Below are 12,685 nucleotides of genomic sequence, written 5' to 3' on the forward strand. Positions count from 1 at the left end.
ATTATTAATACACACATTAAAAGTTAGGAATGAATTTTTTAATGTACTGTGTACTGTACTTTGTATGCACTAATTTCCTGAAGCAGAGACAAACTCTATAGTGAAAAGAGTCTGTCAAACCAGAACTCAGTTTTCGGTGTTCTCACAGTTGTTTCATGGTGGGAATTATTAACAGTGTGCCACAGCAAAGGCCCTGATGGATTGATGCCTTTTTCCCCTCCCACCTGGGAACTTTGCCTCTGGTTGGTTAGTGCTTGTTGCCTCTGTTGGTTACTTTGGTTGTAGGGGCTATTTTGCATGGTTATGAATGTTGGTGTGCCTTGAGATTTTGGCTTTGCCTTTGGCGTGCCTTGGCAGAGAAAGTTTGAAAATGGCTTATATAACGGGAATTTCCCGTTGGGAAAGGCTGTGTGATGGCAAGGTAAAGCAGTGAAAATATTCTGAATATAGTGTATATTTGAACTGACGCTGATTTTGCTGCTTACAGTGTTCACAGTACATTGTTTAGAGTCCATGCTGGTATCTTCTCTGCTTCTCCATACTGGGGGCGAGTCGACTGCCATCTACTGTAGGTAAAACACCGACTATGGATAAGAACCTCATACAGCCCCACTTCAAAGAACCTGAACTATTCCTTTAAATGATCGACTTCCTGCTCAGAGTGTCATTCTGTCCACCGTGTTCAGATTACAAAAATATTAATAATTAAGGAACTTATTTAAAAAGTATTTTTACGTCACAGAAAATAAAACCATGTTAACAGTGATTTATATTAAAATCCTTAATTTTTTTTTTTTTTTCACTGGAATCAACTGGCAGTCCAAATACAAACCTTACTGGGGCCAACTTAAGACCATGGGCCCCACTTTGAGCAGCCCTGGACTATTTAGATTTGTAAATTACACATAATGGTCATATAGAGAGACTAAACAGCTGCAGTAGCAGTCAGGAAGCGTCATGTGTGAAAGCTATAATACAAGTATACACATTCAGGAGGATGTCCAATCAAATCCACAGTAATAAAATTTGTTGAAAAGGAAGCAGATGCACGCTCAGACCTTCACACCCTCGACTGAAAGCACGTGACACAAAAATCCAAAACACTAATAAAGACATTCATTAAACTCACAGAAAGTTAAACCAGCTGTTTAACCTGGAAAAAGAAAAGAGCAGACAGCGCCATTATATAAACACTTTTTTTTTTTTTTTTTGCAAAACTGAAACAAAATAAAAGCCTGCAATAAAATTGGATCAAATAACAGACAATTACACAAATTATGTTTCGGTCTGGTTAGGTTTAGACCATATAAAGCACTTTTAGCTCCATCTTGCATGAAAAATGTTATTCAGTGTCTTATTATTACTTGAAAAAAACAAACAAAAATGTTAATTTTTACACTCTGGGTTAAATTAGTCATTTTATTCTGACATATTAGAGCCAATTTTAGAATGTGTCATGCATGTATTTCCATTTTACGCCATTAAATACTTATTCATGCCATCTTACGTCATCATTTTGTACTCATACTTCACCATCCCTGACTGATTCACAACCAACCCAGCAGCACATAAATAATAAAAACGAGCTCCATCTTTAACAGCTGCTACATTAAAGTAATGCACATTAATGCATAAATTTTATTCTGAAATGAACCATAATGAGCACTTTTACTTGTAATACTTAAAGTTAAGTTTAATGCTGATTCTTTTGTGCTTTGTTAAATAAGATTTTGAATGCAGGACTTTTAGTTTCTACACATTGGTACTGCTGCTTATAAGTAAAGGATTTGAGTTATTTCTTTTGCCACTATTTTACTTGATATAACAGTGGATTTTGTCTTTCATCAGTTACACAACTACCGAACACCACCACATCAGAATTGCCTTTTGATATTCTAGATATTTAACTACCCAGACATTGTTAAGCTACTAAAACTGCTTTGCCAAGTAACTGAAATATTGCATGAGGATATGGTGCAATAAAATCGAATCTGATCGTCCAAATCTCAATCGAATCAGAGGATATTACTTCATGTGACTTTGTGAGGAGGTGTAAGTGTAAAGACGACATTACACGCTTAAATCACGGGAGTGAGCACGGGTGGGGATTCCTAGCAGAGGTTTTCAAAGGTCTTCTTCAACAAATTTGGTAATGGCATGAAAAACATGATTAGGCCTCCATGTTACACTTTCCAAGAATCTCTCAGCCATATTTTAAAGGTGAAGGTATTGTCATGACATCACATGGAAGTCAAATGAGAAGGCAACAGCTGATATCAACTGTATAACTAGACATGGAGAAGGTTTTTTTTTTATTATTTTAGTTTGACCCAGTTGAAACATTATATTTAATTTAATCCATAAATATAAAGGTTTTTGTGCAGTCCGTGGTTCAAGAAATTCAAGAAAATCTCAGTTTCAGGCTCCAAATTGGCAGAACAAAGCTGAGTCAAACTATGAATAGAAATCTTACAAGCCGAACTGAATTCCACGCTTGGCGACTTCCTCTTCATAGTTGAGGTTCTCGAGGGTGTAAACCCAAACTCAAGCAATATTTTGGTGTAACCTCAGGAAACTGTGTCATGGAATTGGTTGGAGTTTCTAAACAAAACAGAGCGAGGTCAGCAGCTACAGGCTGGTGAAATAGACACCACAGCAATGTGTGTGTGCGTGCTGAAATATGTTGCCCTTTGTTTATTGTGCGTCGATGATTCAGACACTACATGAACTCTTTTTTTGTGGCATGTACTGACACCTTATCTCGTATATTGCAGGTATGCTGATAACACTGCTGAGCGAAAATTAATAAGGTGGAAAAATCTGACAGGTTAGCGGCACAATGCCCACAATGCAAAGGTGGCCCATATAGTAAAGATGTGTCTTTTCACGTCCCAGCAGTAAAGAGGCCATGTCTTCATACAGATTAGATAAGTTACTGACACGCTACCGACAATGACCTGCAAAAATCTAATCTCTGTTTTTGCAACTTTCTCTGTTTTACTATTTTGTGTGAATTGTTTGTTTACTTTTTCACAGTGTTTTCCATCTTTATATACAATATTTTATCTTGTGAGAATAAAGGTTTATTCTAGTAAGTGATGAGGAAAATTCAAATAAAAGTGGCACCAACACTAAAGGACTCAAAGTAAAGATCTTTTGCTGCAGAATGTGTTCAATTTGGAAAAAAACATGAGTTTTGCGTATTATTAATAATTAATGATTAATCGATTCTTTGCATTTTCAGCTACCAGTTAAGGAAAATACACAAAATCTGAAACCCTATTTGGAGCTAATTTTTATGGTTTATACTATAACAATGGATCATACTTTTTTACATCAGTCACACAAAGGACAAAATAAATAAATAAATAAAATAACTGAAAATAATAAATGCGGAAAATATTTATTATTAAAAATAGAAATAAAAAATAATATATTTGTCAAAATACATTTAAGAAACATTTAAATTTACTTTATTTTTATGTTTTTGCATTTTATATTTATTTATTTATACATTTGTTTGCTCATGTTTAGATGTATGCTTATGTAATTTTTTGTCCCTCATAATTTGGCAAAGTGTCTTTGTCAGTCACATAAATGTCGAGTAAGAAGTACTATACTTAAGACCAAAAATAGTTGAGTGCAACTATAGTAAAGCATAAATTAGAGTAAAGTACATGAAGTACTCTATTTTTCCATTTCTAGCGTTAAAAATTAAAATTACATCATGGGTTATGGTTAGGTTAGGAGAGGGCGGGGTGAGCCGAGGCAGGAAGTGGGCTGGAGCTGCGGTAACACTCGCTCCTGATTAGCTGTTATGGGTTCTCCGAGGTGTTTAAATAGCCAATCAGGGCCCTCTCTCCAGTATGTGTAGAAGCTGCATTGATCTGACGGTTCTCTCTCGGTGGAAGACCGCGTCCGAGTGACAGCCCGTCTCTGCTCTCTTACCTTACTCACTTAATTCAAGTGCCATGGAGGAATCAAGTAGTTGACGTTTCCTGCTGCAACCTTCTCTTTTTAAGCTTTCTTCCCGTCTGATCATTGCGATCCCGAACCGGTTTATTGACGTTTTGACGAATTCTCAGCGGCTTTTTGACGAACTTTAACCATCCGAAAACATGAAGTACATCATTGGCATCGGCGGGTGAGTACAGCAGGATGAATGGGCCCGTGTCTACAGTGGAACCTCATTCTTGCGGAACTTCTCGCGAGAATTGTACACGTTGTTTATTAACGGTGCATGTTGTACTAACTAATTAATTCTTTATCGTAATAGTGCTGTAGTTATGATCTGCTGCCTTTCAGAGACAAAAACATAATGCACAGATTAAAGGGAAAAAACATAAATTGGTTGAAATTAGTAACTCTCGCGAGATCGACTGCTTGTTTGGGGTTTCCTATCCGGACACAGTCGATGAATGACTGGGAGCTAAGCTAGCCGGCTAACCGTACTGCTAGGCCGTAAAAGCCCGGCACACGTGGGGAGGGCGGTCATGACATCCGCAAAATTGTCGCTTCCTTTTTGTTGTAACTTGCTGTTTAAACTACGAATTAACCATATATGTCGGTGTTCATTTCACAGTTTCTGTTAACACGTTGAATCCTCTCTGCTAATCAATAAACAGAGCTAAAGCTAACGGTTACAAGAATGTAATAAGAGACAAGTAAGCCCGCCATATGCCCAATTGACCCACCCTTCCATCGGTATAACGTGGTTATCTATGGCATAAATCAATTAAATGTGTATATTATGAGTTGTTATGTAAATACCTCATCTTAAGGTACCTGAAAATGTCTTCTAGCTGGTTTGTTTTGTTTTTAAATCGGCGTTAACTAATGCTAATATGCGAAATTGTCTTGGACAGTTACACGTGTATAACAATAGGAGCGCTGGAAAATGTTGAATGTTCAACACAACTGTCAAATGGATGGTTCAGTCAGGATTTAAAAAAATAAATAAATAAATTCTGTCCGCCACCAAATGTCTAGTGAATGTCACACTCAGTAGACTACCATAGGGTTTTTTTGATTGGTGAATGAAGCAAATTTACCAGCTGCGTGCATATTTTACCAAGTGACTCCTGATAATTTTGGTTCCTGGTTCCAGCCACTGTATTTCATGTGATGGTCTAATCATTAATATGTGGGTTGCATCATCCACCATTCATTCCCATTTATTGCTTTGTTCCATTCAGCGTAACCAACGGAGGCAAAACCACCCTCACCAACAGACTGATCAAGAACCTGCCCAACTGTTGTGTGGTACATCAGGATGACTTCTTCAAGGTGAGTCACATACATGCACACCCCCCTATGAATTTTGGATATTAACAAAAGGGATTGCTCTGAATAACACAAGGTGGTGGGGTGTTTAACACTTTGCTGCCTGTGTTACTGCTGTAGATACAGTTTGATCTAGTAGTGTGTAAAAACGCTATCTGAGCCTTCCATATAGTAGCGCACTAGTGGAATGTACCTGGGTACATCTTATCAATGTATGTTTCAGCCCCAAGATCAGATTGAAGTTGGTGAAGATGGCTTTAAGCAGTACGATGGTAAGCCTGGGTTTTTATGAAAGGGTTTGTTTGTGTGTGTATGTGTGCATTTGTGTGCGTGTTGTGTGTTTGCTGCTGCTTCAACGTTGTGTTTCATTTGTAATCTGCATGCAGTATAGACAAACTTGAATACTAAACATTTTTCTTACTTGTTCTTTGCAATTTTTCTACACGCTTTTCTCTTTCTTTGCTCTTCAGTCATTACTGCTCTGGACATGGACGCCATGATGAGTACGATCTACGCATGGTTGGAGAACCCAGTGAAGTTTGAGAAGTCTCATGGCGTTAATAACACCCTGGATACCGAGATCATCGAAAAGTCCGAACACAAGGAGGATGAGGAGACTCACATCCTTATTGTGGAGGGCTTCCTGCTTTACACCTACGGGTAAGAACAATGTGTGCTTATCACATTTTTGTTAGTGTTGTTCTCATAGTAAAAAATGGGAAGTTAATTTTTCTCTGCTCCTGCAGACCTTTGATCGACGTGCTGAATCAACGTTACTTTATTTCCATCCCATATGAAGAATGCAAAAAGAGGAGGTGGTAAGTGTTCAGACACTTTACGTAACTGGTGTTTATGGTTTGCTCTGTTGTTTAATTATTATTGTATGTAATTGGTGTTATGTGTTTTTTCTGCAGCTCTAGGAATTACACGGTGCCAGACCCCCCCGGCCTCTTTGATGGCCACGTCTGGCCCATGTACCTGAAACACAAGAAGATCATGGAGTCATCAAGAGTTGATGTCTGTAAGTCTGAGTGAATGTTTTTAATTGCTACGTATTTTGCATGGAACTAAATTATTTATTTGAATGAGATAAAAAAGTTTCTCCTGTTGATTAAATGTGTGTGTGCTATTACAGTGCAGCTAGATGGAACCAAGTCAAAGGAGCAGCTCTTCAACTTTGTCTACGGCGACATCCTGAACAACATCCAGAAGTCTCTTTAACCAACAAAGGTAAACAAAGAATCTCACTATCCTCTTACAGAATGTTTCTATTCAAATGTAAGTTTCTGATAATTTTTTTTTCTCTTTATTACAGGTCATTATGATCGGCTAAAAGGAGCATATACTCAGCCTGCAAGCAGAAGACCGCCTTGCCTTAAAGTTTCTACCTGGCAGCTCATCTAGCTGACTGCTATGATTTTAAGGATATGTAAATGTTTAACTTGACGGCATCAAATGCTGGCATGATTTTTATATCGACCATATTTATTGCTTTGTTACAGCGTACACTCCAAAGAGAGTTGATGGATGTGTTCAGAGGATGGTTGCACCAGTTGCATTATGTCAATAAATGACCTCCTGCCAATTCTGTGCTCTTGTGATTATTTTAAGGAGACTACGCCCACCCAACTTGCATATTTCCCTCTTGTGGGACTAATAAAGGTCTTACCTTACACAACACACTAAAAAATGTAACATTAAGAATTAAGATTCTTTGCAGGTGTGAAATCTGTGTAACTTGTAAGTTTTCAATACATAATACAGTCCCCTCAGCACTTACAGCCCTGTGCAGCTGCTAAAGTTGGGTACAGTGTGCAGACGGCTTTCACTATCTTGCTCCCACGCAACAGTTGTTGTGAGTGATAAGTGGAGTCACGAGGTTAAACCTCGTGACCTCAGGTTTAGAACACAACCCTTATCTAAATTCAGACACACAGTCTATTTCCCTGGAAGCATTTCCTTCAAAATAAACAATTTGAGGTCTTTCAACTTTGTTTTACAGCAATAGCTTTGTAGAGCAATACAGGTCAGGGGCCTCGTTTATAAAATTAACTTAAAGATCCATTTTTATCTTAAGTATGAGCAGAAAACCACATAACTGATTACTTGTATAACCTCGCTTTGACGCGATGCTCTTATCTCTCACTGTAGACATGATATAAGTGATTTTTCTGCTGGTTATGTAGGGAGACTGCAGTTTGAGTAGAATATGTCCTCAAGCTCGCGGTGACATTTGCATGAATTTCATGAATAATTTGGTAGCAATAATGTATTTGACTTCATTTATTAAACTAATTCATCCACCAAATAATACTTTAATTTCAGTAATGCTTTTCTCTTTTGGTTCACGGCTATAAGGGGAAATTGCTGATTGTAAAGCAGTTTCAAGTTACAGGATTAACATACCACAGGTGAATAAATTACAAATGGGCTTCTTAGAACCTGGGTGAGCATTGCTTTTTATGCTCAGTATTTTTTATGAATGAAATGTAAGGACACTATCAGAAATTATAAATTGTAGGAAAATGTGTCATGACATTGGATCAAGGTATTATTTGCTTGTGATTAACTTTTTTTTAATGTAAATATTACACAGCTATTGTCTTCATTGCTTTGACTTGGTGTCAACAAAGAAGCTGAGCCAGAATTTCTGGCCATAAAGGTAGCATCGCTGCATGCAAGCAGACCATCACTTGGAGAAAGTGGAAAAAATAAGGCTGACAACCCCATTTCACTCCAACACCATTATTTTTTTGAGGGAATGACTTGAGAACAGTGGTTTAATCCTAAATGCAAAGACATTTATTTTAAAAGGGTTTGTTTACCCCAGTTGCAATAAATACAGTTTTGTTAGATTCTCCATAAAGCTGTGGTTTCCTTTCAGGCTGCAAACACTATTTAATGTGTTATTACTCCAGCCAGGCACACATATAATATGTATTTGTGTATTCCTGTGGTTTTATGTGTATAAGCACCCAATATGTGGTTAATATAATATACATTTTCATCCCTGCCTTGAAGGCACAGAAAGTTTTTGACTGAAATAACTTTGCAGGTAGCGCCAGTATGCAATGAGTCATAATAATGCATTAGGCGCATGCATTCATGTCATGCATGTGTGCCAGCCAAACATTTATTGTCCTGTAATGGAACAATTGTGGCTGATGAAATCTAAATTCATCGTCTGCAGAAGTCTGGAGCTGTCTGAGTCATGGGTGTGTCAGGCCCCTCCGAGGCAGTGAAATCGGTTTCACACTGTTCTTTCTTCACTCGGCTGCAAAAGCACACGTTATGTAATGTTACTACAGGCACGTATGGAAGTAGGTCAGAGCTGTATGTACAAGTTGGAAGAAAAGCTCTTGGCCCACATATGGGAAGTGGTTTCTTTCCCTTTGTTCTTCCACATGAGGGTTCTGGGTCCAAATACATTGTAGTTACCATTTAAAAGATAAGTTTCAATATGTTATGCACTTCTTATAGTAAAAAAAATCCAACTGTACTGTATTTTCATATAGATATTCCACTCACCTGACACCTGACTAAAGCAAACTGCATGATATTTTTAGACATTTTTTCCGTTAATAGTCAGCGTTTTTACCACTGCTGAATGTGTCACAGCCCTCAAGTGTTGATATTACACTGCATGCAGAACAAAGAGAGCATGTGTTGTATTATTCACAGCACACAAAGCGTCTCTTATGGTTTTCTCTGTTTCCAGACAGACTGCATGATTGACACATCTGTGCACATGGGCAGACAGTGAACATCTGTCTTAAAAAACATGTTTTTTTTTTCAATGCATTTTGAGTCATTTACTTACAGTTTATGATTGAGGTTTTTCATTGTTATAGTTATGCATTTTGATGCCCTCAGATGGCTTCTACACCCATTTCTCCTCTGATACATTACAGCATAACCTGCCACACGTGTCCTCAAATCCATAAATGCTCACATCTGGCTGAACTTCGACTTCTTCTGGTTAGGATTGTTGTGGTTATGATTGTTCAGCCTGAGGCTTCATACATACGCATATTTATTCATCAGCTCTAAAACACACGATTTATGTTATGTAAACTCCAGAATATTCTTTTCTTGCTCCCACTCAAGCTTAAGTTAGATTTTACTTCAGTTAAATCTTGTTGTGTGGATTCAGTTTAAACGGTTCCCACCACCAGTACATTCAAAAGTTTTAGTGGGAGAGAAGAATAGAGAGAAAGAAAGATAGTGAGTGGGAGATCCGATTACAATCTCATTCATCTTGGGAATTTCCTGCAGCCTGCTTTAGTATCAAGCAGGACAAACACCAAAATACTTAACTGTATCTGTTTACAATGGAATTCCTTAGCTTGGACCAAACTTTTCAAGGCAGAAAGTTTTACTTTGTGTTCATTTTCCCAAACAGAGACACCAGTTCTTCAGCATTCTCTATGGCTCAAAACCAGCTGTTCTGTGTGCTGACGTCCTCAAACAGCTCAACATTTTAACAGTCACTAACAGTATGCTTAACTTTAATGCAAAAAATCATTTTGAGATGGTGTTATTTCCTCAAAGGGGAGCTAACTCATTTTAAAACGTGTGTTACTTCACAGCGAGTGCGAGCCAGTCTCGTCCAGTTATGTAACCTTGAATGCTGCTGGCAGGGCCTCGCTTGAAAAAAAAAGGGGGAAGACCGCCGTTCCAGATCTGCACCGAGGCATGGCTGCATACGTTTTACTGCCCCCTACTTCTGTTATACTGAACTTCCTCTTTTTTTGTGAATATATTTTATTGATTTGCAAAGTTTTCATCCCACGAGAGTAGAAAATACAAAACGTGCACATTTGACTTTGATTCCCTGACAGACCTCCCAAACACAAAGAAGCCTCTGTTCATCAAGTATGATGACATACTGAAATTCACAAACCCATCCCTACCACTCTACCCAGCCTCGCACCCATAAGATTAGAGGTTACACAATACATTCATGTTAAGAGGAAGAGACTGCTATAAGATAATAAGGGAGGGTCAGGCTGCTCACTACTGTAACACTGGCATTTACAGGTTCCACCACCTTACTCCTTGTCAAGGGGTTTCTGTAGACAGTCATAGAAATCCACAAAGGGCCTCCATATCTTAGTTAAGATTTGAGAGGCCCCTTAGAGAGCACATTTATTTTTTCTACATTTGTTTCTACAAAACCTGTTTTCAAAAAAAGTTGGGACAGAGTGTAAAATGGAAACAAAAACAGAATGCAATGATTTGCAAATCCTTTTTACTTCTATTCAGTTGAAAACAGTACAAAGATAAGATATTTAAGTATAAACTTTATTTGTCAACATGGTCTCAATCTGAATTTGATGCCTGCAACACTTTATAAAAAAGTTGGGACAGGGTCAACAAAGGACTGGAAAAGTTGTGGAATGTTTACACAATTTGTCGCTGCATTTAAAAATGCACTTGACCATGCAAAGATAAAGCTGCATATCAACAACATCCAGAAAGGCCGCAGACTTCTCTGGGCCCACGCTCATCTGAGATGGACTGATGTGAAGTGAGCCATTACACTGTAAAGTACCCACGTTTTAGGGACGTCTCTGCTTATTTCAGCAGGACAATGCCAAAACACATTCTTCATGAGTTACAATACAATAGGCTTCGTAGTAAAAGAGTTCAGGGACTGGACTGACCTGCCTGCAGTCCACATGTGCTGTTGATTGAAAATGTGTGGTGCATTATGAGGCATAAAATACAACAACAGACACCCCTGACTGATGACAGACAGAAGTCATGTACCAAGCAAAAATGGGAGATAATTTCACATCCAGAACTTCACACCTACACTTACTGACTGTAAATTTACAAAACGCAATTAAGTTAATTGGTTTGAACATTAAATATCTTATCTTTATACTGTATTCCATTGAATATAGGTTCAATATGATGTGCAAATTATTGCATTCTGTTTTTATTTATGTTTTACAGCATCCTGACTTTTGGAGGAGAAGGGGCAGAATGGAGGAGCATGTTGCTTCTATTTTAAGGGAATCAAACTTCTTGCAAGAAGTGTAGTGAAGGCTGTAATACTGAACTGACTGTGGCTTTTCTTACCACACACAGCAATGTGATGGGCTGGTCAGAGACAGCTTGACATGTTAAAGATAAATGCAAGAGGCAAAAATAATTTCTTTTTTTCAGTTAAGTTGGTTTCAGTCTGCAGAAACTAGGTTACTATAAACTCATTGTCCTCTGATACTATATTTCATGGACGGTCAGCACCGTGACCTTGTCTTTTGACACTTTGACCGCTTCTGGATCACAATAAACCCAAAAGTATGACCACTAAACTCAAACAAAAGCCACTAAATATGCACAAAAACTCACACAAATACACACCTCATGTTGGTTCTATCCAGGATGAGCCCCTGTTTGTGACGCCCCACCTGTAGGTGGACCTTTTGGGGCGAAAAGCATTCCACCACTACTGGTGGTGAACAAAACTTAACTACAAAAAGACTAATTTAAATAACTAAATCAATGGGACATATTAACATAAAGTACAAATAACAAAGATAGAATCAAGATGATACTAAATTGAGACAGGCAGAACGGTGGTGCCTGGTTTGCGCTGTTGCCTCACAGCAAGAAGGTTCTGAGTTTGAATCCCCCAGCTGACTCTGTGGCTGAGGAGTTTACCCCACCTCTCGCCCAGTGTCAGCTGGGATAGACTCCTGCACCCCCGCAACCCATAACGATAAACGGTTACTGACAATGGATGGATGGACTAAATCGAGATGAAATAAATCAAGATTAACAAAGGCAGGTGCACCACAGGCTCCAGATCTTAAAGGTTTGAGATGACCTTTTGAGTGTGCATTTAATATTTTCTCATTTTGAAAAATACTCAATCATTTTAATCAGTTGTCTTTGACCCAATGAGAGAAAGACAGAGGAGCATGTTCCTTGCATTGTAAATGGTTCCAACATCTCACAAGGAGTGTAGCGAAGGCTGTAAAATGTAACTTTCTGTGGCTTTTCTCGCTACATAGCAACATGACGGGCTTGATAAACGCAAGAGGCCAAAACAATATTGTTTCAGTAAAGTAGGTCCTAGCTTGCAGAAACTAGGTTAACGTAAACTCATTGTCCTCACATACGATATTTCATGGATGGGCAGCATCGTGACATCGCCTTCTGACACCCGTGCTGCCTCTGGACGACAACAAACCCTGCAGTTTTCTAAACCACACCAACCACCACACACAGGGTTATGAGGGTTGCAGTACTGGCTCTTACTGGATCTTGTTTGTGTGTGTGAGCAAGTGTGTCTGCCTGCCTGCCTTTCTGTCTGCATGGGTTTAAGTGCTGCGCCCGTCTATTGCTATGTGTCTCTTTACACACCTCTCCACAGAGCATCCAAACAGCA

The 12,685-nt window shown here is 38.5% G+C and overlaps 1 protein-coding gene across 1 annotated transcript; it reads left to right on the forward strand.

The window, feature by feature from the left end:
• Positions 1-3,868: 3,868 nt before the first annotated feature.
• Positions 3,869-6,868, forward strand: mibp2 (muscle-specific beta 1 integrin binding protein 2). Its single transcript, XM_084746162.1, has 8 exons — positions 3,869-4,144; positions 5,196-5,286; positions 5,507-5,555; positions 5,754-5,943; positions 6,030-6,101; positions 6,198-6,304; positions 6,419-6,513; positions 6,599-6,868. Exons 1-7 carry the CDS (start codon positions 4,119-4,121, stop codon positions 6,502-6,504), a joined length of 621 nt encoding a protein of 206 aa, XP_084602288.1. The 5' UTR covers positions 3,869-4,118; the 3' UTR covers positions 6,505-6,513; positions 6,599-6,868.
• Positions 6,869-12,685: the final 5,817 nt, after the last annotated feature.

This window comes from Lutjanus erythropterus, chromosome 1 (assembly GCF_056507025.1).
Source record: "Lutjanus erythropterus isolate fLutEry1 chromosome 1, fLutEry1.hap2, whole genome shotgun sequence".
In the NCBI taxonomy this organism is placed as follows: domain Eukaryota; kingdom Metazoa; phylum Chordata; class Actinopteri; order Lutjaniformes; family Lutjanidae; genus Lutjanus; species Lutjanus erythropterus.